The sequence below is a fragment of the Nomascus leucogenys genome, chromosome 10 (assembly GCF_006542625.1).
Source record: "Nomascus leucogenys isolate Asia chromosome 10, Asia_NLE_v1, whole genome shotgun sequence".
Lineage (NCBI taxonomy): Eukaryota > Metazoa > Chordata > Mammalia > Primates > Hylobatidae > Nomascus > Nomascus leucogenys.
In genome coordinates, this window is record NC_044390.1 from 4,029,994 (window position 1) to 4,053,507 (window position 23,514).

At 48.6% G+C, this 23,514-nt stretch overlaps 2 protein-coding genes across 3 annotated transcripts; both read right to left on the minus strand.

Annotated features, from left to right (window-relative positions):
* Positions 1 to 1,022: 1,022 nt before the first annotated feature.
* On the minus strand, positions 1,023 to 13,440 carry LOC101176722 (putative killer cell immunoglobulin-like receptor-like protein KIR3DX1). The gene is made up of 6 exons (XM_030820061.1): positions 13,247 to 13,440; positions 5,544 to 5,623; positions 4,517 to 4,822; positions 2,860 to 3,159; positions 2,165 to 2,215; positions 1,023 to 1,042 (listed from the first exon to the last, which is right to left on the minus strand). The coding sequence occupies exons 1-6, from the start codon at positions 13,438 to 13,440 to the stop codon at positions 1,023 to 1,025; spliced, it is 951 nt and encodes a 316-aa protein (XP_030675921.1).
* Positions 13,441 to 14,276: 836 nt separating this feature from the next.
* Positions 14,277 to 22,533, minus strand: LAIR2 (leukocyte associated immunoglobulin like receptor 2). Of its 2 annotated transcripts, XM_003281619.4 has the most exons (5): positions 22,412 to 22,533; positions 21,625 to 21,660; positions 17,153 to 17,446; positions 16,270 to 16,317; positions 14,277 to 14,438 (listed from the first exon to the last, which is right to left on the minus strand). In XM_003281619.4, exons 1-5 carry the CDS (start codon positions 22,443 to 22,445, stop codon positions 14,395 to 14,397), a joined length of 456 nt encoding a protein of 151 aa, XP_003281667.1. In that variant the 5' UTR covers positions 22,446 to 22,533; the 3' UTR covers positions 14,277 to 14,394. The 2 variants fall into 2 exon arrangements, with proteins under 2 accessions (XP_003281667.1, XP_003281668.1); XM_003281620.4 differs by lacking the exon at positions 16,270 to 16,317.
* Positions 22,534 to 23,514: the final 981 nt, after the last annotated feature.

The window sequence follows — 23,514 nt, forward strand, 5'->3', positions numbered from 1 at the left end:
CAAGGTCACGAGATTTGGGAGGGGCCAGGGGCAAAATGATATGATTTGGTTATGTCCCCTCCCAAATCTCATCTCACATTGTAGTTCCCATGCATTGGAGGAGGGCCCAGTGACAGATGATTGGATCATAGGGGCAGATTTCTCACTTGCTGTTCTCATGATCATGAGTTCTCACAAGAGCTGGTGGTTTGAAAGTGTGACACGTCTCCCCTGGTTCTCTCTTTGTCCTGCAGCCATGAGAAGAAGGTCCCCGCTTCCCCTTCAACTTCTGCCATGATTGTAAGTTTCCTGAGGCCTCCCAGTCACGCTTCCTGTTAAGTCTGTGGAACTGTGAGTCAAATAAACCTCTCTTCTGCATAAATTACCCAGTCTCAGGTAGTTCTTTATGGCAGTGTAAAAATGATCTAATACACCAAGTTCTTTTTTTGTGTGTGTGTCTGCCTCATGCACTTCCGTTTCTCGATTAAACCAATTACTTAAACATGAAAAATTAATGCAAAATAATGTCAAGGTTTTATTTGAAGTGATTAATTAAAAACACACATCTTTAATGGGATCTGAATGATAGCAAGCACAAGTGAAAAGGCCTTTGTGTTGAAGCCAGTGTGGAATTCCTGAGCTGATCCATAGGAGGGCATATCCTCAGGTTACCCATCTGGGTGAATCAAGCTTCTGGTTGCTTTACGTTATTCCAGACACCCCATTCTCTCAATCCTCCAATACTTGTGAGCTCTCCATGCTGAAAACAGTGTGAAGGTCCTGTTAGTTTGGGCACAGGCTTCACCCTGTGTGTCTAGAATTCTTGATCCTCATCCACCCATAGAATAAAGGGACCACTTACATCTCTGCCATGAATGGATTTCCCTGTCTGCTTCAAACCTGTCGACACAACCCAAGGGCAAGCTTTGCATTTGCAGTGATTCAATTCTCACCTGAGAAGATCTATGAAATTGAGGCTTTGCCCAGGGGAGGTGACTGCTTCCAGCCCTGGCCCATTGAACCCAATGCATTATGTTCATCCGTCATTTTTCCTTCTGACTGCCTGGAATAGGGACAATGACAGTGACCATGACAGGGCATATGGGTGATGACCTCCAAAGTCTATCTCCTGTCATCAAAATTCTGACCTCACTTCTGGAGCCTCTGGAGAGGCTGACAGGCTGGCACTTCCACATGCAAATCTTTCTGTGTGTCTCCTATCTGAGCTGAAGATTCCCCATCTCTGATTCCACCTTTCCTTCACAGCAGGCTGGAATATGTGGTATTCTCATCTGTACATAAATAGACACAATGGTTCATAACACTTACTCGAAGCATACATTCATTCAGATACTTCACTCCAAGTTTTAGATAAATATTATTTCTTTATAAATACCCACATACACTCAGGACAGTATGTTGTCTTATTTACAGCAAAAGAAATGGATCCTTCACATTTCCCTCACCCCAGGACTTTTGCATGTGCTCTTCTCTCCATCTCAACCTCCATCCCTGTCCTCACACCTCATATCACTGTTGAGTGCAAATATCACCAGCTCCAAGGCTTCTTTCCTTACCATCATAGGCAAGTAGGCTTCTGTATTAGTTTTCGTGGTTTAATTTTAACATTTTCTTTCATAAAATTTATCATTGATGTCATTTATTTCTATTTCCCCACTTTTTCATTGTTTCTCCTCCAGTTTCCACCATGAAGACACTCTTTGTGTCTACAGTATACCTTAATTGTACAAAGTGTGCAGCCCAGTACTTGGTACACATTTAATGATTAGTAACTATATGGGGAATTATTGAATGACTCAGTGAAGAATGAATGACTGAATGAATGATGTGGGGCCAGACAGTGTCTCACACCTGTAATGCCAGCACTTTGGGAGGGCAAGGTGGGCAGATCACTTGACATCACGTGTTTGAAACCAGCCTTGCCAAAAGTCCCAGCTACTTGGGAGGCTGAGGAAGGAGAATGGCATGAACCCAGAGGTGGAGCTTGCAGTGAGCTGAGATCACACAACTGCACTCCAGCCCAGGGGACAGAGTGAGACTCCGTCTCTAAATAAATAAATAAATAAATAAAATAATAAAAAATAATAATAAAAGATTTCAGGTGGAGAAGGAGACTTCTGTCTCCCCAGGGATTCACAAACTAGGTGAAGAATTCTTTGCTCACCGGTTTCAGGGGTTGATTCCGTGGTTGTCAGGCAAGTACTCTCAGGAATTCCTAGGAAAAAAGACAGAGAATGGGTGTACAAGAGTCGTTCCTCACCACACTGAAGTAGAACCATTCTATGTGTAGTATCTGTCTCCTGACCACACCTTACTCTGTCATTCACCTAATGACTAATGCGGGTCCTGAGGTCTCTTGTCAGAATCCTTTGAGAACAAACTTTCTTCCCTAGACGTGAAAGGGGAGACAGGGCTCAGAGGTGCCTGGTGATGTCAAGAGACCTTATCTACAATGGGGTCATAAATATCTACGTTCACCACATGGGAAATCTCTGTGGCTGAGAGGTCAGGAGGAGCTCCTGGAAAATGGATAAGGGTGAGGGACTGATGCAACCTCTGATCTGCCCAAACCTTATCTGGCCTCACCTGTGTTTGTCCTGACCCAATACTTCATTCACCTGGACTCACAGGATCCCAAAGTGAGCCTCCACATAGGATGTGAAGAGGGTGGAGGTGCCCTGTCTCCAATCCTGCACCCTGAAAGCACTGGTCATTCTCAGCCTCTCTTTTTCTCATTGTATTTCTCACAGCTTCATTTTTTCCAGAACCCCTAAAATCTCCTGATCTCCAGCAGGAAGCCCCTCAGAGCTCCAGGATTGCAGTTGCCACCAGAGCATGCAGCAGGCATGGGCTCCTCACCTGTGACAGAAACGTGCAGTGGGTTACTGGGGGCTGACCACTCATAGGGAGACTCATTGAAAGAACCATAGCATCTGTAGCTCCCACTAGAGGTTGGGGACACAAGGCACAGAGGAAGGTTGACCTGGAATGTTCCACTGTGACTCTGCCCTCCACTGAGCCAGTGAGCACGAGCCTCCTGCTTCCTGGATAGATGATACTTGTCAAATGGGATATCAGAGCTGCAGAACAAGGCCACTGTATCTCCTGGATCCACCATGGCATTCTTGTGGGTGATGAGAGAGGGCTTTTTGTATTTTCCTATAAGAAAAAGAGACTTTGGTTATTTATTTTGCTCTATATTCTCAGCAGACAGTTCACCCAATATACAATGGCAATTTCCTTCCAAAGCCTCCTGGGATTAGGAGATTGGATTCCAAGCCTCTATTGTTCTAAATGGTGCATGGTTTTCTCTTGTGTTCCTCTTCCTTCTACATTTTCGGGTTTTCTTCTGACTGTGCCAGACTCCAGTAGCAGGAATCCAAGGGCCACCAGGACCAAGAGAGCCGCGCCCATCCTGATGAGATTCCCTACTGTGTAATCCTGGGGGTGTGAGCCTGGGAATAGCGGACAAAGGTGTCACCAAAGCAGTGAAGGCCAAAATCATCCTAAAGTCCCTGGATGTCCAGTCGGGCCACCCACATCCCCCTGAGTCGTCATAAGGCTTTTACAACAAAAGCCTTCTCCACACTACTCTTAGTGTTGGAAAAAACTATTTTCTTACGTTAGGAGTCATACGTCCGCTAGTGCTCTCTCCATCTGTTTTCTCTGTATGATCCTGATTCGATGAGTGTGCGTGCCTTTTTAAACCCTCCTCTTTCCATTGCTTCTCCCTTGCTTTTGACTATATCTTTAAGTCTTACTGTGCCCAGACAGCATATGAGATACGGGGTTCTCCTGGAACATGAAAATAACTCTCTGCTTGGAAACCCTCAGAAAATATGATGCTGACCTTAGATTCCCCGACCTGGAGCTACGAGGTTATAAGTCCCAACCCAACGCTGTGTGTTGAAAAGTGAAAGAATCTCCATAGAATCTGAAATACTCTCACAGATGAACACTGCAGGACCAGTTGCTGTGATCCCACACCCTGAGGTGCTAGACATGACTACTTGCTGGAGAGGTTGGAAGTGACCTCTGCTTCCTCTTTGGGCAGAAGGACATGTTAAACCCCTTTGTAGAGAAACACCTCACAGTTCCAATCTCCACTCAGATCCTCCAGGAGCTTCGCTGGTGGGTGGTGAGGGTGGGGGTGTGTGGTGTGCCCCTGCATCACATGGCAGAGGAATGGGGGTGCAGGTTCTATGTGGGGAACCAACTCCAAAATGCAACTCAGTGCCTGAGCTGAGGGAAACCAGCCCCTTGTCTACGCTTGCGAATCTCTCTCAATATCTGTTTCACATTCTCTGTCACTGTCTAACTTCTTTTCTCTTTAACTATCACAAGTTCTCTGTTTCTCCCCCTTTCCTTCATCCCCTCCTCTGGCCTTCTAATAAGTTACTTGGTGTTTCTGTGTTCCGGTATTTTTCTTCCTCTACTGGCGGTTTGATCAACAACCACATTACCCCAGGGAGTTTCCAGGGCACCGAAAGACCACGAATGGTCCAGCCACACTCACCTGTGATCACAATGTCCAGAGGGTCACTGGGAGCCGACCACACATAGCGGGAGTGACTGAAACAACCACAGCACTTGCAGGCTCCTGCATGGGCAGGCGTTATAGGACCCACGGAAAAGACAGCCTTGAAGGAGTGATGTCCAGCCTGGGTCATCTTACCATACTGCTGGGAATGCTGTGTGTGCCCCTCTTTGTATAAGACAAATTCATCAAAGGCCAGTTCTGAGTGACAGCGCAGGCTCACCCTGGCTCCTGCGTGCACCAGGGAGCTTGGGTGTGCTGAGATGGAAGGTTTTGTGAACACGCCTGAGAGCAGAGACACAGGAGTTCACGAGTCTCCTTGCTCGCCCCTCGCCTGAGACCTCAGGGTGAATCTGTCCCTCGTCACCCCCAAAGCCCGTCCGCGTCCTTCCTGTTTGTGTGCATGCGTGTTCTCTCTGCGTGGATTCCCCTTGTCTGGCTTGAAGCCATATGAAATGTGTGGTTCTCCTAGAAAATGGGAATTAGTCTGTGCTTTGAGAACCTTCAAACACACTGTTGGACTTATGTTCCCTGGCATGGAACTGTGAGGTTATGAGCCTCGCTATTTTTCAATTCTGTGTGTTGAAAAATACAAGAATCTCTGGAGGATCAGAAGAAACCTCACAAGCTCACACTGCAGGAAACAACTGATTTTGCCCCAAAGCCCAAGTGGTTAGACACTTTGGGAGGCCGAGGCGGGCAGATCACGAGGTCAGGAGTTGGAGATCATCCTGGTTAATGCGATGAAACCCCGTCTCTACTAAAAATACAAAAAATTAGCTGGGCGTGGTGGTGCACGCCTGTAATCCCAACTACTCTGGAGGCTGAGGCAGGAGAATCACTTGAACCCGGGAGGCAGAGGTTGCAGTGAGCCGAGATCACACCACTGCACTCCAGCCTGGCAACAGAGTGAGACTCCATCTCAATAAATAAATAAATAAAGCAAGCTAGAAAGGAGAGGTCATCATCATCTTTCTACAATGAGGAGAATGATGAGGGATGTTACCTGCTGAAGCTCCACTGTCCGTAATATGGCCTCCGTGTCTTACGCTGAAACCTGTGAATTTCCTCCAATGTTTGCTCTCGCTAAAAGCGTGGAGGCAGAATCTACAGCATCAGATGCAGAGTTCCAGGCAGTGGGAGGAGAGGTAGTGGGGAGGTGGAAATGAATCAGAGGTTTCGAAGTAGAAGAATGAAGAGCAGGTGCTGCTAATTGTAGAACTAAGGAAGTCAGATGGCGGAAGTGTTTGGGAGGAAAAAAACCACACACTCGGGCCCGGAGGGAGGCTCTGCTTTCTCTGAGGCCAGCTATCCATCTTATAAACACCTCCCCTGACTGTTGCTTCTCCTGGGGTCATCCATCCCGTGATAGCCCCATCGGCTCCTCCAGTGAACCAAGGCAGAGACTGGAGCAACCCTCAGTTCCTCACGCTCTTCTACTCCACACACAGCGAACAAATCCAAACAGCTCTTTCCCCCAGTCCCTCCTCACCCACGTCCCCTGGCCCATCCCCACAGTCCAAGCTCAGCTGGAGACTGAAGACATTTTGTCTGTGTCACCACATCAGCCTCCTCCCAGCCCCCTACTCCAGACCCTCACTCCTGCTGACGTCTGTTAATTCTCATAGCCCCAAACTTAACTGTTTCTGGCCCTGGTCAAAATCCTTCCACAGGTCTGCATCTTCCTCCAAATAAGACACAAGGCTCCCTGTCTGACGTTCGTATTGCCGATGATCAGGACTGAGCTAAACTCTACAGCCCCAGAAAACACAGCTCTTCCCTACAGAGCAAACTCAGCACAGAAAACCACCTGGCCCTCCCCAGACACACACACACACCCTGAGATATTAACACATTTGTAGGCCAGGCGCAGTGGCTCACGCCTGTAATCCCAGCACTTTGGGAGGCCAAGATGGGTGGATCACAAGGTCAGGAGTTCGAGACCAGCCTGGCCAATATGGTGAAACCCTGTCTCTACTAAAGAAATAAATAAATAAATACAAAAATTAGCCAGGTGTGGTGGTGGGTGACTGTAATCCCAGCTACTCGGAAGGCTGAGGCAGGAGAATCACTTGAACCTGGGAGTTGGAGGCTGCAGTGAGCCAAGATTGCACCATTGCACTCCAACCTGGGCGACAGGGCAAGACTCTGTCTCAAATATATATATAATGACCAAAGTATTGGCAAGGAGTGGCAGGTGTACACCATAGATGTTTGGGTAGGAGAAATCCTGACTTGTTGAGAATCATCCTTTTCTACCCTATCCCCATCCCTTGTACTCTTTTCCTTTTTCTCTTCTCCGTTGATGCTTTTGGTAGTGTTTCCATTTCTGTCCAACAGCTTTGTGACTCTTCCCTTAGGCAAGAACCTATGGAGTTCCCTACAGGACTTTTCTACTCGCCGTGTCCACAATGAAAGTCGATATTGCTGCTACCCTCTCCCCAAGTCTGCAGTGCCTTTTGGGTATCCCATCTTGGAAATCAGTTTACCATTCCCACAGTCATCTTCTTATTTTATTTTTTTTTTTTGAGATGGAGTCTCTCTCTATTGCCCAGGCTGGAGTGCAGTGGTGTGATCTCGGCTCACTGCAACCTCTGCCTCCCGGGTTCAAGTGATTCGTCTGCCTCAACCTCCTGAGTTGCTAGGGTTACAGGCACCTGCCACTATGCTTAGCTAATTTTTGTATTTTTAGTAGAGATGGAGTTTGGCCATGTTGGCCAGGCTGTTCTCCAACTCCTGACCTCAGGTGATCCACCCACCTCAGTCTCTCAAAGTGCTGCGATTACAGACGTGAGCCACTATGCCCAGCCAAATCTCCCTCTCTTTTAAAAATTTATCTGGCCAGGCACCATGGTTCACACCTGTAACCGCAGCATTTTGGGAGGCCAAGGCAGGCGGATCACGAGGTCAGGAGATCGAGACCATCCTGGCCAACATGGTGAAACCCCATCTCTACTAAAAATACAAAAATTAGCTGGGCCTTGTGGCGCATGACTGTAATCCCAGCTACTCCGGAAGCTGAGGCAGGAGAATCACTTGAACTCGGGAGGTGGAGGTTGCAGTGAGCCAAGATCACACCACGGCACTCCAGCCTGGGCGACAAAGTGAGACTTCATCTCCAAAAAAAACAAAAAAAAAAAGAACACCAAAATAAACATTATCCACGTTTAATTGTTTTCTGTCCCTGAACACTGCTGGAGGTCACTCCTATTGCCCCAGTGTTCAGCCCTTCCATGGTCAACAATGAAAATTTTAATTTAACCTATTAGGCTCAACCCCTCACTCCAGCAATTGAGAATAATTCTCCTCCTAAATCTTTCCCCTTGTTTGAGCCTGTAGCTCCTCATAGCTACTGATGCTTCCTGAATACACTGCTCTCTCATTTGAGGACGCTCTCTACCCTTTCCTTCTCCTCTTTTCCTCTCTGGATCAATTGTCTATCTTTCTGGTACCATCCGAGGGGTTTTCATGGCCAAGGGGCTTTCTTTCACTCCTTAGGAAAAGATAAATTGGTATCTCTTTTGCGTTTCAGCAGCACCTGAGCTTCTGGCAGCAGAGTCCTATCAGTGCATTGCAGATTTCTCTGTCAGAGTCTGTCAGGGGCAGGAGCCGAGTCTGACTCATTTCCACATCACCTGTTTCCTGTACAGGATGTGGCACATCACAGTCCCGAGTCCCAGGAGATGTTGCTGAGTCAATATTTGAAAAAAACAAATGCCTGCATCCGTCCAGGCTAAGTCTCTAAGCCTGAGATGGGGAGCCCCAGGACTTTGGAAAGTAAATCAGGGAATATGTCAGATGTCCAAGGACCTTCAAGAAAATGTTAACAATCATTCATAAACACAGGTATTATTACTGAGCAAAGTTTATCAGGCTCTGTCTAGCCACATAATAATGATAATATTATTATCATTTTTAGAGTAACATTATAGTAGCAATCACAATAGCCCACATTATTGAGTGAGACTAACAACATGTTCAGAGTTTACTTTGCACGTCACATGTATTAACCATGTATTCTCCACCAAAACTCTATATAAGGTAGGTACTGGCATTGTCCTCATTTTATAAGTGACAAAATTGAGTCATGTGGGTAATTTTTCCTAAATCTCATAGTTTTCAGAGACAAAGCAATGATCATATCCCAGCCTTCCTGGCTCCAGAACCTTCCCTCCTAGCTAAATGGAGAGGCAGAATATAGTAATCCCTGATCATCCATCTTCCAAACATCCTTACAAAACAGATAGCATTATTAGTGCCATTTTGTGGAAAAGCAAAGTGAGTCTCAGGTAATGTGACTCTTCCAAGCACATAAACATAGCAAGGTCAGATTCAGGTTTTGAAAGCACTTTGGTGTGATTTAAAGCCTGTTGTCATTTGGCCATTACCCAATAGTGGGTATCTTGAAAGTCTGGGAAGAGCTATTCTCAGCTAGATTGGAGAGAACCAACTCTTTCTGACACCCTGGATTATTCTAGTTGTCCTGATGGGTGTGGGAAATTCTGAGCTTTTTTTTTTATACTTTAAGTTCTAGTGTACATGTGCACAACGTGCAGGTTTGTTACATATGTATACATGTGTCATGTTGGTGTGCTGCACCCATTAACTCGTCATTTACATTAGGTATATCTCCTAATGCTATCCCTCCCCCCTCCCCTCACCCCACAACAGGCCATTGTACTTGCTTGCAGAATCCGTGGAATGTAATGGTTATTTTTTTCCAAAAACATTGCCTTAACAACTGGCATCCTCTTTTTCCAATTTACCCTAATGCCTGTATATTGCCCTGAAAAAAATATTATTGATTAGATTTTTCCAGGAAGACTCTATTTCAGAGTCCCAAGATGGGGACTCAGCATATGCAAATTATCAACTAAGAGACAATGGAGAAAGCTGTGTGGCCTCCGGGACGCTGGCCGTGGTGCTGAAACTACAGAAAGGCGCCAGCATCCCAGTCAGTACCGTAAACAGTAACCGCAAGAACCACTCTCCTTGGACTGAATCCAGACAGGGGAAATAGGAAGGGTGTCTAGATATAGGGCCAGATATATTGGGAACATTCAGAATAGGAGTCAGAATCTAGCAAGAGGTAGAGAAGCTCAAGGTGTAGATCATGTTCATATGAACTATGGAATCTTGACATCTGGATAAGGCCATTTTTTTTTCTACTGTACACCACAGTGGGCAGAGAGGAAGCAAAGAGGGAATCACTCTGGCCTTGCCTTAGTAATAGCAAATAGTGTCTTTTTTTTTTTGAGATGGAGTCTCGCTCTGTCACCCAGGCTGGAGTGCAATGGCATGATCTTGGCTCACTGCAACCTCCGCCTCCCTGGTTCAAGTGATTTTCCTGCCTCAGCCTCCTGAGTAGATGGGATTACAGGCTCACGCCACCATGCCCGGCTAATTTTTGTATTTTTAATAAAGACAGGGTTTCACCATGTTAGTCAAGCTGGTCTCAAACTCCTGACCTTGTGATCCTCCCGCCTCCGCCTCCCAAAGTGCTGGGTTTACAGGCATGAGCCACCGCGCCTGTCTGAAAATAGTGTCTTATTTCAATGCACTGTGTGTATAAATTGTGAGTATGATAAGATTGTACTCATACTGGGACTTTGCTACTTGCTCTACAAATACTATATCATTACTTTTTATTGTAATAAAGTACACAAACATAAAACTAACCATTAACTATGTAAAAGTGTACCAATCCGTGGAATTTAGTGCATTCATAATCTTCTTCAACCATCACCTCTATTTAGTTGCAAGTTATCTACAACACCTTAAAAAAAAGCCACACACTTTGGACAAAACAGAGCCAATACAGTGTGTGTGTGTGTGTGTGTGTGTGTGTGTATCCCTCTCTCACTGGAACAAGATGCTCTCAGCTAGATTGGAGAAGATCAACTCTTTCTGAAACCCTGGATTACTCTAGTGGTTGTTTTGCTGAGAGTGGTTTGTGCAGACATTGGTCAGCAGAACTTCTTGGACTTCAGAGTCTACACACACCCAGTTAGGTCTTGGATGGTGGTGAATTCTCATCTGAGACCCTGATTAGTCTCTCTTGTCAATACACAGCACAAAACATGTAACTAAGAAAGGGTGGTCCCCTAGCACCCATCTGTAATGAGTCTTCCCATCATCTCTTTCTGTAGAGTCAGGAAGTCTGCACCTCCCTCCCAAGCCACTGAGGAACTGGGGGCTTTCTGCGTTTCCTTGTCTTTTTAGAGCTTCTCTTGTAGCTCTAAAGACCTCTACATTTCAGGGAATTCTCATGCTTCTCATATCTTCTGTCTCTTAGGTCACAGTCCTTCCAGGTAGTTAAAAGCATCTGTCAGATTCCGAAATCTCCAGTCACCACCAGCCTCATCTGAAATCCCAAGTCACCTGCTCACAGGATGGAGGGAGCTGAGGATTCTGCTCTGTCCTGGGGTTCCTGAGGCCTGCAGTGACGTTCCATGCAAAGGGCCATCCCCAAGAGGATAGGATGGACCAAGAATTAGGAACATGCAGAGAAGGACTTGAGACTTTTTAGGGTCACAGGTGAGAGTGACTGGCAGAGGCCATGGGTAGAGGAGGTCTCCCAGCAGAGCTGGGGTCCTAGGGGAAGGCACTCCCTTCTGGTTCTTGGGGTCAGCAAGGTGTGATCTGATAGAGATGGGGGGCAGGTTCACACTGTTGGCTGTGGTGTCCTCCTGGGATCAGGTGGGCTAAGCCTCTCCAAGGGCACAGACCTATGGGTTTCCCCAGACCTCACTCTCAAGCCCAGGAGAGACCCAGCCCTAGTGGTCACATTTCTTCAAGAAGAAGAGAATGAAGCTCTCGGGTCTGTGATCCCTCCATGAAGCAAGGCCCATGAGCTTTGTGATTCTTGGTCTAAACCCTCCTCCCCAACACCTGCCCAGGCTCTACATTCTTCCTTCACATAGACACTCTCCTTGACCATGCTCGACTCAGGCTCCTCTGAGCTCTTTTCCAATGAGCCCTGACCTCTGGGCTTCCATGTTTATCTCTGCTTTGCCCAATTTTAGTAAGAATTGCAACTCTTTTCCAATTCTTACTTAAGAAAGAATCCTGCAGAGTCAGTTTAACTCTAGATATCTGGTCACCCTTAATCAGATGGTTCACAGGTAAGAACCCTCATTCTCCATCAGCCTCAGGTGATGTCTGGCCGCCTTGGCCTGCCTTCAGCAAGAATCCTGCTGGGTCGGTTTAGCCAGAGTCTTCTTAACCCCTAAGACTTCTCTTAGCAGTTTTCCACCTACTGAACCCGCTCGCCCTGCTCCAAAGCTACAAATTCCCACTTTTCCTGTTCTACTCAGAGTTGAGCCCAGTCTCTTTCCTACACTGTGTGATTCCATCACCATGGTACCTGTACCTACAGCAATAGTCCTGAATAACGTCCTCCTTACTGTGCCTCAGCAAGTGGCACTGGATTTTTTTTTTCTTCAACACCCTGCCCAGCTGGTCTAACAGTCTGAGAAAGGGAAGTCCAGACACCTGGCCTCAGCTCTGGACAGAAGCCGAGAAGTGGTCTGCAGACCAGGGTGCCGTGATTGCCACTCTGGGCATCTTTCACATGCTCAGGGTATCTCAGTTCCATGGTGGGAACCACTGTCCTTAGGAAAAGCTGTTTTCTTTCTGTGTGAAAGTGACCACCCAAATCCCCAAGGAAACAGGAAGAAAAGGTCAGCAACGAAATGCCTACTAAAATTCTCCAGATTTTGGCTGGGCACGGTGGCTCTCGCCTGTAATCCCAGCACTTTGGGAGGCCAAGGCCGGCAGACCATGAGGTCAAGAGATTGAGACCATCCTGGCCAACATGGTGAAACCCCGCCTGTACTAAAAATATAAAACTTAGCCAGGCATGGTGGTGCCTGCCTGTAATCCCAGCTACTAGGGAGGCTGAGGCAGCAGAATCACTTGAACCCAGGAGGTGGGGGAGGGAGAGAGCCAAGATCACACCACTACACTCCAGCCTGGGCGACAGAGCGAAAGTTTGTCTCAATAATAATAATAATAATAATAATAATAGTCCTGCAGCACAGGGATGCTTATCCTCTTCTTCCACCACGGGGGTCCTGAGTGCTGGGATCCTCTGCACAGGGACACAGCCGGCCATTGGCAGAGCAGGAATCTGATCAACCCCAAAGGCTGACCTCTTTCTCCTTCCACAAGAAGCACACACCAGGCTCATGCTCCACAGCCCCCATCACTCACGCTCATTGTGACTGTTGTCCGATGGCCTCTGCGTGGGTCCTGGGAGGGAGGAATCAGAAGGAGGAGGAGTTAGAGTCCTGAGCTGGACAGAGAAGGCTCTGAGTCCTCCCACGTCCACTGTGGGGATCTCCCTTCACTCCCCAGGACCCTGACCACTCCCTCTAGACCAGCACCATCCAGCAGAGTCTTCTGTGGTGATGCAAACTTTCTACATCTACTGTCCAGTATAAGAGCCACACATAGCTATTGATATTTAAATTTATCCAAAGTTGAATGGCATGAGAAGCTGGCTGCACCGTCTGCACCTCCAGGTCTCAGTGACCCCACGTGCCTGATGCCATCCCTGCTGGACGGTGCAGATACAGCGCGTTTCCTGGGCATGAAGCTGTGGTAGACATCGCTGCTCTCTGCCCTCTGCGGACCTAGGCAGAGACCAACCACCCTCAAGAAGAGGAAGGGAGACCTTCCCTCCCTGACCTCCTTCTGGGTTCCCACCAGAGGGCAAGAATCCCCATGTCTGATTTTATCTGCCCTCGCAGCAACCCTCTGACGGGGATGTAACGCGCCCTCCTGTGGGAAGAATCCAAGTCCCGATGTGCTCCTGTTTCCTGAAGCCCTGCAGCTAGCAGGCGAGTGTGTGCGGCACCGCCCAGGCTCCCTGCGCAGCGCAATGCACGTCCGCCCGTCATCTCCTCCAACATTCACCCTCCTCTGCACAGTGCACGCAACTACCCAATTCCCAGGTGGCTAAATGGGGTCCTGTGGGACTCTCCCAAACGCAGGGTCCGAGCCAAGCATCCCTTTTCCAGGAACAGCGTCCCTCCCCTCCCTTACTGCCGAGGCAGCATCTTCAATATCCTTCAAGAAAGGCAGACATTCTCTCTTGGAGTGTCCTTCCCTCATGCCTCGTCCACGGTCCAAGGTCCAGGACACCACCCGTTATTCTACACCATGACTTCCTGGGCTTGGTCTTCATAACATTTGCCACCATTTAAAATTACATATGTATTATATATGTGCAATATTACAATTTTTATATTATTTATAGTTATATGTATCATGTATTATGCAAACGTATAATATATAACAAATATATTTTTAATATGTAATCTTGACATATACATTATAATGTAATGTATAGAATGTTAATTGTATAACTTATAATATATGTTGCATATATTCACTATAATATATAATGTATAATGTATAATGCTATACACTATAATATATAATATATAATGTATAATGTATATTACATATAAACATAATTAAATATAAAATTTTTTATTATAATTGTAATCTATAAATAATAGATAATATATATTTATGTTTGTACCTGTTTATTAATTATAACACTGGAAATTTATTGTACTATATATTGTAAATATATCTTTCATATAATATAATTATAGTGATATGTGGTGATTACATTAACATTTTTATTATATAATTATGTTCCTGATATATGTAATACATTATGTGAACATATTTAATATAATTGAAATGATAGATCTGAAATTCTCCATTGTGAATCGTATCTTTTTATTTGTAAATGCATGTATAGGCATCTGTGCATTTCTATTGCTCATTCGAATTATTTCTCCCCATTGAAGTTCACAAGACGGAAGGCCATTTCTCCTCATTCATGGTGCATCAAACCCAGAGGCTTCAGTGCCTGGCACAGTCCCTGTGAGGACAAAATACTTCCTCAGTATTAATAGGAGCATCCCTCCTTTGGGGTTTTCTAATCAGCACTGATGGCAGCGCCGTGTGTACCTGAACTCACGTCTGCCCTAAACGATTCTACCAGGACAGCTCTTTTATTGCGTCTGTTTCACATGAGGAATTTGGGACACAGGAGGTTTGGGTGAGTCACCGTCAGGCACAGAGCCAGGAAGTGGCAGAACCACCGGGATTTGAACCATGAACCCAGCAATCTGGCTGCAGGAGGGTCTGTCCTCGCCACCTTTACATGTCACTGCATGAAGATGAGAGAGGAGAGAGAGAAGGAGAAGACGAGAGGGAGAGAAACAGAGGCAAGATATTCCCGCAGACGGAAGGCTGATAAAAACCAGACACTGGGCTTGAACCAGGTCTGCGGGACTCAAGGGCATGTCCCGCTGTGCCCCGGCAGCCCAGGAGCCTCTGAGGGGGTCCGGATGGAGCACGGCATCGCTCCTCCCACCTCCCCATGTGGCTTCAGCCCCTGCTCCCACCTGCCTGAGCTCACAGCCCGAGCCTCACAGGCAGTCACTGGGTCTAGGTCCAAGGACGACTACTCTGGTGATGGAAACCCAGGTGGGGAAGGGTCCGCGGATGGCTTATGACCCCGTGTCCTCCCCTGGGAGGTTCTGGTCACAGATCACAGGGAGAGATGGACAACTCGAGACCCAGGGACTTGGGGCAGCTTCACTCCCATCACACAGAGTCCAGGGCAGAGCCAGATGGAGGGGAGGCCTCATGGCTTCATCCTGGTCACCGTTCACAGCTACATCGCCTCCCTGTGGCGCCCTCCTCCTCTTAGGGGACCTCACTCCACTGTTCAGGCCTCCCCGGACACCACAGAGCCAATAGGAGCATCCCCGTCCCTCTCCAAGTGTCCCAGGTTGGAAGGTGAGTTCTAAGTCCCTCCATCAGGTGCAGAGCGGGGTGAAAGGTGAGGCCACGCCCACAAGGGGGCAGCCTGGAGCTCGGTCAAGCCCGGAAGTCTGGGGTGGGGCTGCCCGGGTGGGCGGCCCCTGCCCCTTCATAGCCTTGTGCCTTTAAGCAAGAAACTTTAATTTATGTTTTGCATATTGGAGAGGAGGAGGAGTTAGAGGATCAGACTAGTGCCTCCCCCATTAAGTGGCGCTTGCATTAAGTGCATTCCACAGTTCCTGGCATGGAATGAGGCTGCAATCACCATACCACTGTTGCTATGGTCTCTATGAGCATTAGCGACCTCCCAGAGCTGAGCGGGTGACAGTCCCTTCCCGTGGCCTCCCTAGACCTTGACTCCAAGCCCAGGGTAGAGGGCTGGACCCGGAGCCGCATCCGCAGCACAGATCCCCCCGTAATCCCTCCGGCTGAGGACCCTGCTAACCCAGAGCTGCATGCCCAGCACAGATCCCCCCGTAATCCCTTCCGGCTGAGGACCCTGCTAACCCGGAGCTGCATGCCCAGCACAGATCCCCCCGTAATCCCTTCCGGCTGAGGACCCTGCTAACCCGGAGCTGCATGCCCAGTACAGATCCCCCTGTAACCCTTCCGGCTGAGGACCCTGCTAACCCGGAGCTGCATGCCCAGCACAGATCCCCCTGTAATCCCTTCCGGCTGAGGACCCTGCTAACCCGGAGCTGCATGCCCAGCACAGATCCCCCTGTAATCCCTTCCGGCTGAGGACCCTGCTAACCCGGAGCTGCATGCCCAGCACAGATCCCCCTGTAATCCCTTCCGGCTGAGGACCCTGCTAACCCGGAGCTGCATGCCCAGCACAGATCCCCCTGTAATCCCCTTCAGCTGAGGACCCTGCTACCGACCAGCTGAGCCGAGCTCTGTGTCGGGGGAGTCCGTATCTCCAGAGGTTTCTGTAAACAGGGGCAGGAGAAGGATTTAGAACCCGTCCCAACCAACCTGCCCTCCTCCACCCTGAGCCCCCATCCAAAGGCCGCATGGCCGTCACGCAATCCCAGACAATGTCCCGAGACTCCTGAGAAAACGGGGCAGGGGACAGGAGGCACTGCTTGCCCCATTCTCCCTGGGGCTGGTCACTCCCTCTGCTCCTCCCACCACAAGCTCTGCTTGACCTCAGGGGACTGTTGAGGTCCTGGGGGGACATGAAGGTGGATGGAGCCTCTCCAGTGGACTTTGACTCCAGGACATCTCGGGCTGAGCACACACAGGGGTGCGTGTGGTCACAAACCAAAGGCTTTCCCAAAGCACTGTCCCGCCCTGGTCAGGGACCAGGATGGCCCCTGTGTTCTGCCCAGTGGGAGACGAACCACACCAGGAGAAGCACATTGCCTGGGGCAGATTCTGGCTCAGAGGAAAGGAATAACAAGTGGGACCATCCATCCTGTGTGGAAAGACACTCAACCCCTTGTAGGCGGGTTGCCCCCTAATCTCTGGGAACCTCCTCCCCACCCAGCCAAGCAGAGCCAGCTCCGAGCCCACTGGATGCTGGGGCTGAGTGTCCAGGCCATCCGTGGCATCCAGAGGAGACCAGGGCTCCAGGGACCTAAGCAGGTGTGAGGCAGAGGGAACCTGTGTGCAGAGGGAGAAGGGGAGGGGAGGGCTTGGGGGTCAAGAGGAGGGCAAGGGTGGCCACAGAGAGAGGACAGCAGCCGGGACAGGGTCCAGGGACCTGGGGACAAGCTCGAGGGTCGAGCTGAGACTGGGGCAGGGCCCAGGTGACGTCCTCACCTTTCACCTGCAGCTCCAGGAAGTCACTGTGCTCAGACCATCCGGGGAGCTTATAATAGATGCAGCGATAACTCCCAGCACTGTCTTCACTTACTGAGTCAACGTGGAATCTGGCCTCTGACTCAGATGGGCCAAGTTGAAACACATTATAACTATCTTTGTACTTGGCTCTATCCTCCCTCTCCAGCCGGAATACGTAAACCCCAACCGGGCCCCGGCACTGGAAGGTCACAGGCCTCCCCGGGGGGATCACAGTGCCTGGCTCGGCCGAGATGGAGGGTCTGGGCAGGGCCCCTAGGAGGGAAGCAGAGAAGGATCTCAGCGTCCACGGTAGGAAGTCACCACGCCACACATGTCATTTTAGCATCACACTTCAGGGTTTTTAGCAATTTTATAGAGTTATGCAGCCACGACCACAGCCCAACCTTAGAACATTCCCACGCCTCCTGCACCTTCTACGTGCATATGATCCTCATCGCTGCAGAGTTCTTTTCCCAGTTGACAGTAAGGACCCTGAGACTTGCTCACAATTTGGGTCTTGCTCAGGGTCACGTGGGAAGTGTCGGAGCAGCCTGGGGCCCTTCATGTCTGCTGCAGAGCCCAGGGCCACTTTCCAGAGGGACGGAGGGTGGGAGGGAGGCACAGGATGGGGATGACAGGGTCATTCGTGAAGGACAAGGGACAGGGAAGCGAGGGCTCTGGAGATGGCTCGTGCTGGGGCCTGAAGGGCACTGGCCGGTCCCCGGGTGGGACTGAGTGTGGCACGAGGGTTCCCAGGCTCCTGTGAGGGTCCGATGGGGTGAGGGTGAAGCCCCCAGCCCTGATCTGCTCACAGCAGATGCCCAGCCCCTGACAGATCCCCGCTGCTAATGCAGGTCTCTGTGGAGACACCACCGCTGGGTTTTCCTCTATAGTTTCTACTTTCTTCTCAGCCTAATTTGCATTTCCTTGTTATTAAAGCTCTTGGAAAACCCCATTGATCTCAACTGGGCTTGGGGTGGAGGAGGAAGGTTGGGTTTGAAGCCCTGAAACAGGAAGGTTGTGTCAAAATTAGCAAAATCCCTGAGCAGGGCAGAGAGCTGGCAGGGCTTCAATTCACTCATCGCGACTTCAATCATTCCTTATTATTGACAAATTAAAACTGCATATATTTAAGGTGCACAACGTGATATTTTGATATGGGTATACACTGTGGAATCGCTGAATCAAGCTAATTAATATAACCTCACTTTGCGTAGTTAATGGTTGTGGTGAGAACACTTAAAATCTGCCCTCTTAGCGATTTTCAAGCATAAGATACATTGTGATTAACTCTAGTCATTATGTTGCACAATCCTGAACTTACTCCTCCTGTCTAGATGAAATTTTCTATCCTTTGACCAGCATCTCCCCAAACCCACCCATTTGTTCATTTTTCTTTCTTTTAACCATATCTCACTTATCAATCCGTTTAAAGACGTTTTTCCTGGGCTGCTAATTCCACAAATGTGAGAAACACACACAGGATGCCTGCCCTTCGGAGGCAGACGTCTAGAAGGGAGGACAGATATTGATCGAAGAATTGTCCAAGTCTGCAGCTGCGAACTGCAGTAAGTTTCCTTGGGTAAGTGCAGGGATCTAGGGGACAGGTGGGCGGTGGAGCTGACCGCCTCTGCAAAGTCAGGGGAAGCGCTATCTGAGCTGAGAGTTGAAGGAGGAGTAGAAACCACCTGAGCTGAGCAGACAGGGGACACCAGGGCACTCAAAAGTGGGAAAATCAGCCAGTGAATGTTGCTCAAAGGAAACAAGGTTTTGGTTAGAGAGGAGAAATCAATTCAAGAGTCATCATGTGCAACACAGTGACTACGGTTAATAACAATGTATTACATTATTGGACATTGCTCATCGAGGTGATTCTAAGCATTCTCACCACAAAAAAGGATTAGCGCAGGAGGAACGCCTACATTCCCTAGCCCGATGTAGCCATTCCACGCTGTGTGCCGAGTCCACAATGTCATATTGGACATGACAGATACATGCAATTTTCATCGGTCAATTTTAAACTGAATTAATCAGTTTTTAAAAATCAGACAAGGCATGGTATCTCACACCTGTAATCCCAGTACTTTGGGAGGCCAAGGTGGGCCGATCACCTGAGGTCAGGAGTTCGAGACCAGCCTGATCAACATGGTGAATCCCCGTCTCTACTAAAAATACAAAAATATTAGCTGGGCATGGTGGCAGGCGCCTGTAATGCCAGCTACCTGGGAGGTGGAGGCAGGGAGAATTGCTTCAACCAGGGAGGCAGAGGTTGCCGTGAGCCAAGACTGAGCCATTGCACTCCAGCCTGGGCAACAAGAATGAAACACCGTCTCAAAAAAAAAAAAAAAAAATCAGCATGTGAGACGGCCCAGTGTTGAACAGAATATGGAGTGTTTGAGAAAGCGAAAGAACCTGGAGGAATGTAGAGATGAGTGAGCCCAAGGTCACAGGGACAGGATGTGGCTGGGAAAATGGGCATGTCCAGACCAAAGAGAGGTGCACGGGTCTGATTCTATCTGAAGATAAACAGAGGAAGGGCTCTAAGAAAAAAAAAATTCATCTTACAATGAGATATTAAACGAAAATTTTTGAATACAGTTTAAAAACTGTGGAAGGTACAATGGTCATGGTTTTCCTTTTGCAAATCTCCAGTCCCTGGGGTCAGGAAGGGAGCAGGCAGCAGTGGCATGGACAGGCTGAGGCCGGCCTCTGGGAGCCACGGAGGGGACAGGGGCCGTCACCTGGGGGAGATGCAGGAAAAGTCAATGAAGAGAGAGGGAAAGATGAGAAAAATTTAGAGTGAAATCACCAGGACTGGGTGACATGACGCATCTAGGAGAGAAGAGGATGAGTGTTCAGAGTCTGCCCTTTGTGACTGTCATGTTCCCCGCCAAGAAGCTGCCGAGTGAAGTGTGGGCTCGTCTGGGGAAAAGAGCCGGGCTCAGCCTTGGTCGTGTTGGGTTTGAATTCTCATTGTGGAAATCGGTGTGTGGAGGTGACACCTGCACTCCCAGGGTGACCGCAGCGCTACTCACAGCCGCCAAGACCTGGAAATAACCTGAGTTATATAACCACCACCAAATGAATGGATGAGGAGAATGTGGTGTGTATATGCAATGGAATATTATTCAGCCCTAAAAAAGGAAGGACATTCTGTCATTCGCAACAACATGGATGAACCAGAGGATGTTATGCTAAGTGAAATAAGCTGGGCACAGAAAGACAAATATCACATGTGGAATTTTAAAAAGTTCATCTCGGCCGGGTGCATTGGCTCATACCTGTAATCCCAGCACTTTGTGTGGCCGAGGTGGGTGGATCACCTGAGGTCAGGAGTTCGAGACCAGCCTGGCCAACATGGTGAAACCCCATCTCTACTAAAAACACAGAAATTAGCCAGGCGTGATGGCAGGCGCCTATAATCCCAGCTACTTGGGAGGCTGATTCAGAGGCAGGAGAACTGCTTGAACTCGAGAGGTGGAGGTTGCAGTGAGCCGAGATTGTGCCACTGTACCCCAGCCTGGGTGAAAGAGTGAGACTCTGTCCCAAACAAACAAACAAACAAACAAGGTCATCTCACAGAGTTAGAGATTAGAATGATGCTATTAAAGGCTGGAAATGGGGGGCTTGGGAGAGACACTGATCAAATGGTACGAAGTTTTGGTTAAACAGGAGGAGTAAGTTTTTGAGATCTATTGCATAGCAGGCTGACTATAGTGAATAATAACTTATTATATATTTCAAAATTGCTAAAAGTAGGTTTTAAATGTTCTCATCACAATGAGTAGGTGATGTGATTGATATGTTATCTAGCCTTATTTAATCTTTCCACAATGTTTACATATGTTGTAACATCACATTGTACCCCACAAACATATGCAATTATTTGTCGATTAAAAATAAGATTTTTGGCTGGGCGCAGTGGCTCATGCATGTAATCCCAGCACTGTGGGAGGCTGAGGTGGGCGGATCATAAGGTCAGGAGTTCGAGACCAGCCTGGCCAATATGGTGAAACCCCGTCTCTTTTAAAAATATCAAAAAAAAAAAACAAAAATTAGCCTGGGGTGGTGGCAGGCACCTGTAATCCCAGCTACTCAGGAGGCTGAGGCAGGAGAATAGCTTGAAACTGGGAGGCAGAGGTTGCTGTGAGCCGAGATTACGCCACTGCATCCTAGTCTGGGTGATGGAGCGAGACTCCATCTCAAGAAATAAAAATAAAAATAAAATAAAATAAAAGATTTTTGAAAATAAGAAAAGCAAAATATGACAGGTGGTGAATGAAGGAGAGAAAGGGGTGAGGGTTACGCATTTTATATTTGAAAGAGTTTGCGATCTAGGGTATATTTAAAGGGATCCCTCCAGGCCCTCTAAGAATCGACATCACTCCCACCCAGAACTGCCCTTGGGGTGACAGAGGGGACTGGGAAGACGGGACGAAGATGTGACTCACCCTCCCGCGTGTTGATCGTCTGGGCCAGGCAGAGCACTGGAAGAGAAGGTCCAGTGAGAAAAATGCCCACCACCCAGTCCCCTTACGGGGCTGCTAACAAAAGGGGGCTCGATGCAGCTGGGGGGCATTCAGCATTTCATAACGACCAAGCCAACCCTCCTCAACAGCACTAGCTCAGTGTAATCCTTCTTGCTGCACAATGGTTTCAAGATAAATCCCAAAGTCTCCTCTTCCAAAAAGGCTCCTGCCCCCCCCCAGCCCTTTTTTTTGGTGTTGTTGTTGGAGACGGAGTTTTGTTCTTGTTTCCCAGGCTAGAGTGCAGTGGAGTCATCTCGGCTCACTGCAACCTCCACCTCCCGGGTTCAAGCAATTCTCCTGCCTCAGCCTCCCAAGTAGCTGGGATTACAGGTGCCCGCCACCACGCCTGGCTAATTTTTGTATTAGTAGAGATGGAGTTTCACCACGTTGGCCAGGCTGGTCTCAAACTCCGGACCTCAGGTGATCCACCCGCCTCAGCCTCCCAAAGTGCTGGGATTACAGGTGTGAGCACCACGTCTGGCCCCCCAGCCCTTCTTGAAGCTGAACTCATCCCCACACCCGGGCCCCTGTTTTTAGGACAAGGTCGTCTCTGATCAGACTTAGGCCCCAGGAGAGCAGCAGGGCAGTCTTGGGGGGAGGAGGACACTTTCCTCCCCAGAATCTTCTGGACTAGAGTCAGGCTTGAGCAGGGAACTTTCCAGACCTCCCGACCCCCTTTCCAATCCTTCCCGCTCCCTCCAGGACTCACCTAGGCCCAGGAGAGCAGTGAGGTGTGGAGACATGGCCCCGGTCCCAGAACTCTGCAGCAGACACAAGCGGACAGGATGTGCTGGCCAGAGGCCTCTAGCCTATGGGGTTTCCACAGCAACTACCTCACACGAGAGGGAGAGATTTCTGTTCTGTTCTTTCCACCCTTCCCGCTAGTGAGACGAGAGGGAGGGCCTTGGTTTCTGAAAAACATCACTCACCCGCATGATCAGATGACCCTAAACTAGTTACCTGATGTGTCAGCCTCTTTCTAAATCTATGGGACAAGGCAGAATAAAGGTCGTGCAACCAACTGACTTGGACGCCATCCCAACTCCACACGTTAACGACCACCGCTCTTGGGCAAGATGTTACAAAACTAGATGTCGACATGTCCTCTTATTTAAAATGAGAGTCATAGAAATCCTTCCCCAAGTTTTTAATATTGTGATCTCTGCTAGAATCCCAACAAGGTATGTAACGCGTTAAAAATGATCCTAGAATGCGCCGGGCGCAGTGGCTCACGCCTGTGATCCCAGCACTTTGGGAGGCTGAAAAATTGTGCACTCACTCTAGAGAACAGTGGGGAGGTTCCTCAAAAAACTTAACATAGAGCTACCATATGGTCCAGCGATCCCACTTCTGGGTCTATATTTAAAAGAAACAAATTCAGTATGCAAAGAGCCGTCTGAACTCCCCTGATCACTGCAGCACTATTTGCAATAGCTAAGACATGAAAATCATCTAAATGTCCATTGACAGATGAATGGATATAGAAAATGTGGTACATACACACAGGGGAATACTATTCAGCCCTAAACAAGGAAGAAAATTCTGCCATGGGCGACAACACGGACGAACCCTGAGGGCATCACGCCAAGCGATGCAGATGCAGAGACCAAGTACTGCATGATGTCACTTACAGGAGATCTGCAAAGTCACCAGAGTCACAACATCACAGCAGGGAATGGTGGTTACGGGGGCTGGGAGGAGGGGGAAATGGGGAGTTATTAACAAACAGGCCTAGAGATCTGCTGCACCACATATGACCCATCGTCAGCAATAACGTCTTGTTCACTTGAAATTTGTTCAGAGGACAGAGCT

Coding starts and splice junctions, on each gene's coding strand:
- LOC101176722 (XM_030820061.1), bottom strand. CDS start 13,440: ATGACGGGCGGACGTGCATTGCGCTGCGCAGGGAGCCTGGGCGGTGCC. Junction 4,823..5,543: donor GGACAGTGGAGCTTCAGCAG/GTAACATCCCTC, acceptor CTCTGCTCTCAG/GCGTGTTCACAAAACCTTCC. Junction 3,160..4,516: donor TCTGGACATTGTGATCACAG/GTGAGTGTGGCT, acceptor TTTTTCTTATAG/GAAAATACAAAAAGCCCTCT.
- LAIR2 (XM_003281619.4), bottom strand. CDS start 22,445: ATGTCTCCACACCTCACTGCTCTCCTGGGCCTAG. Junction 17,447..21,624: donor GACGATCAACACGCGGGAGG/GTGAGTCACATC, acceptor CTTCCCTCCTAG/GGGCCCTGCCCAGACCCTCC. Junction 14,439..16,269: donor CACAGAGCTCGGCTCAGCTG/GTCGGTAGCAGG, acceptor TTGTCCTCACAG/GGACTGTGCCAGGCACTGAA.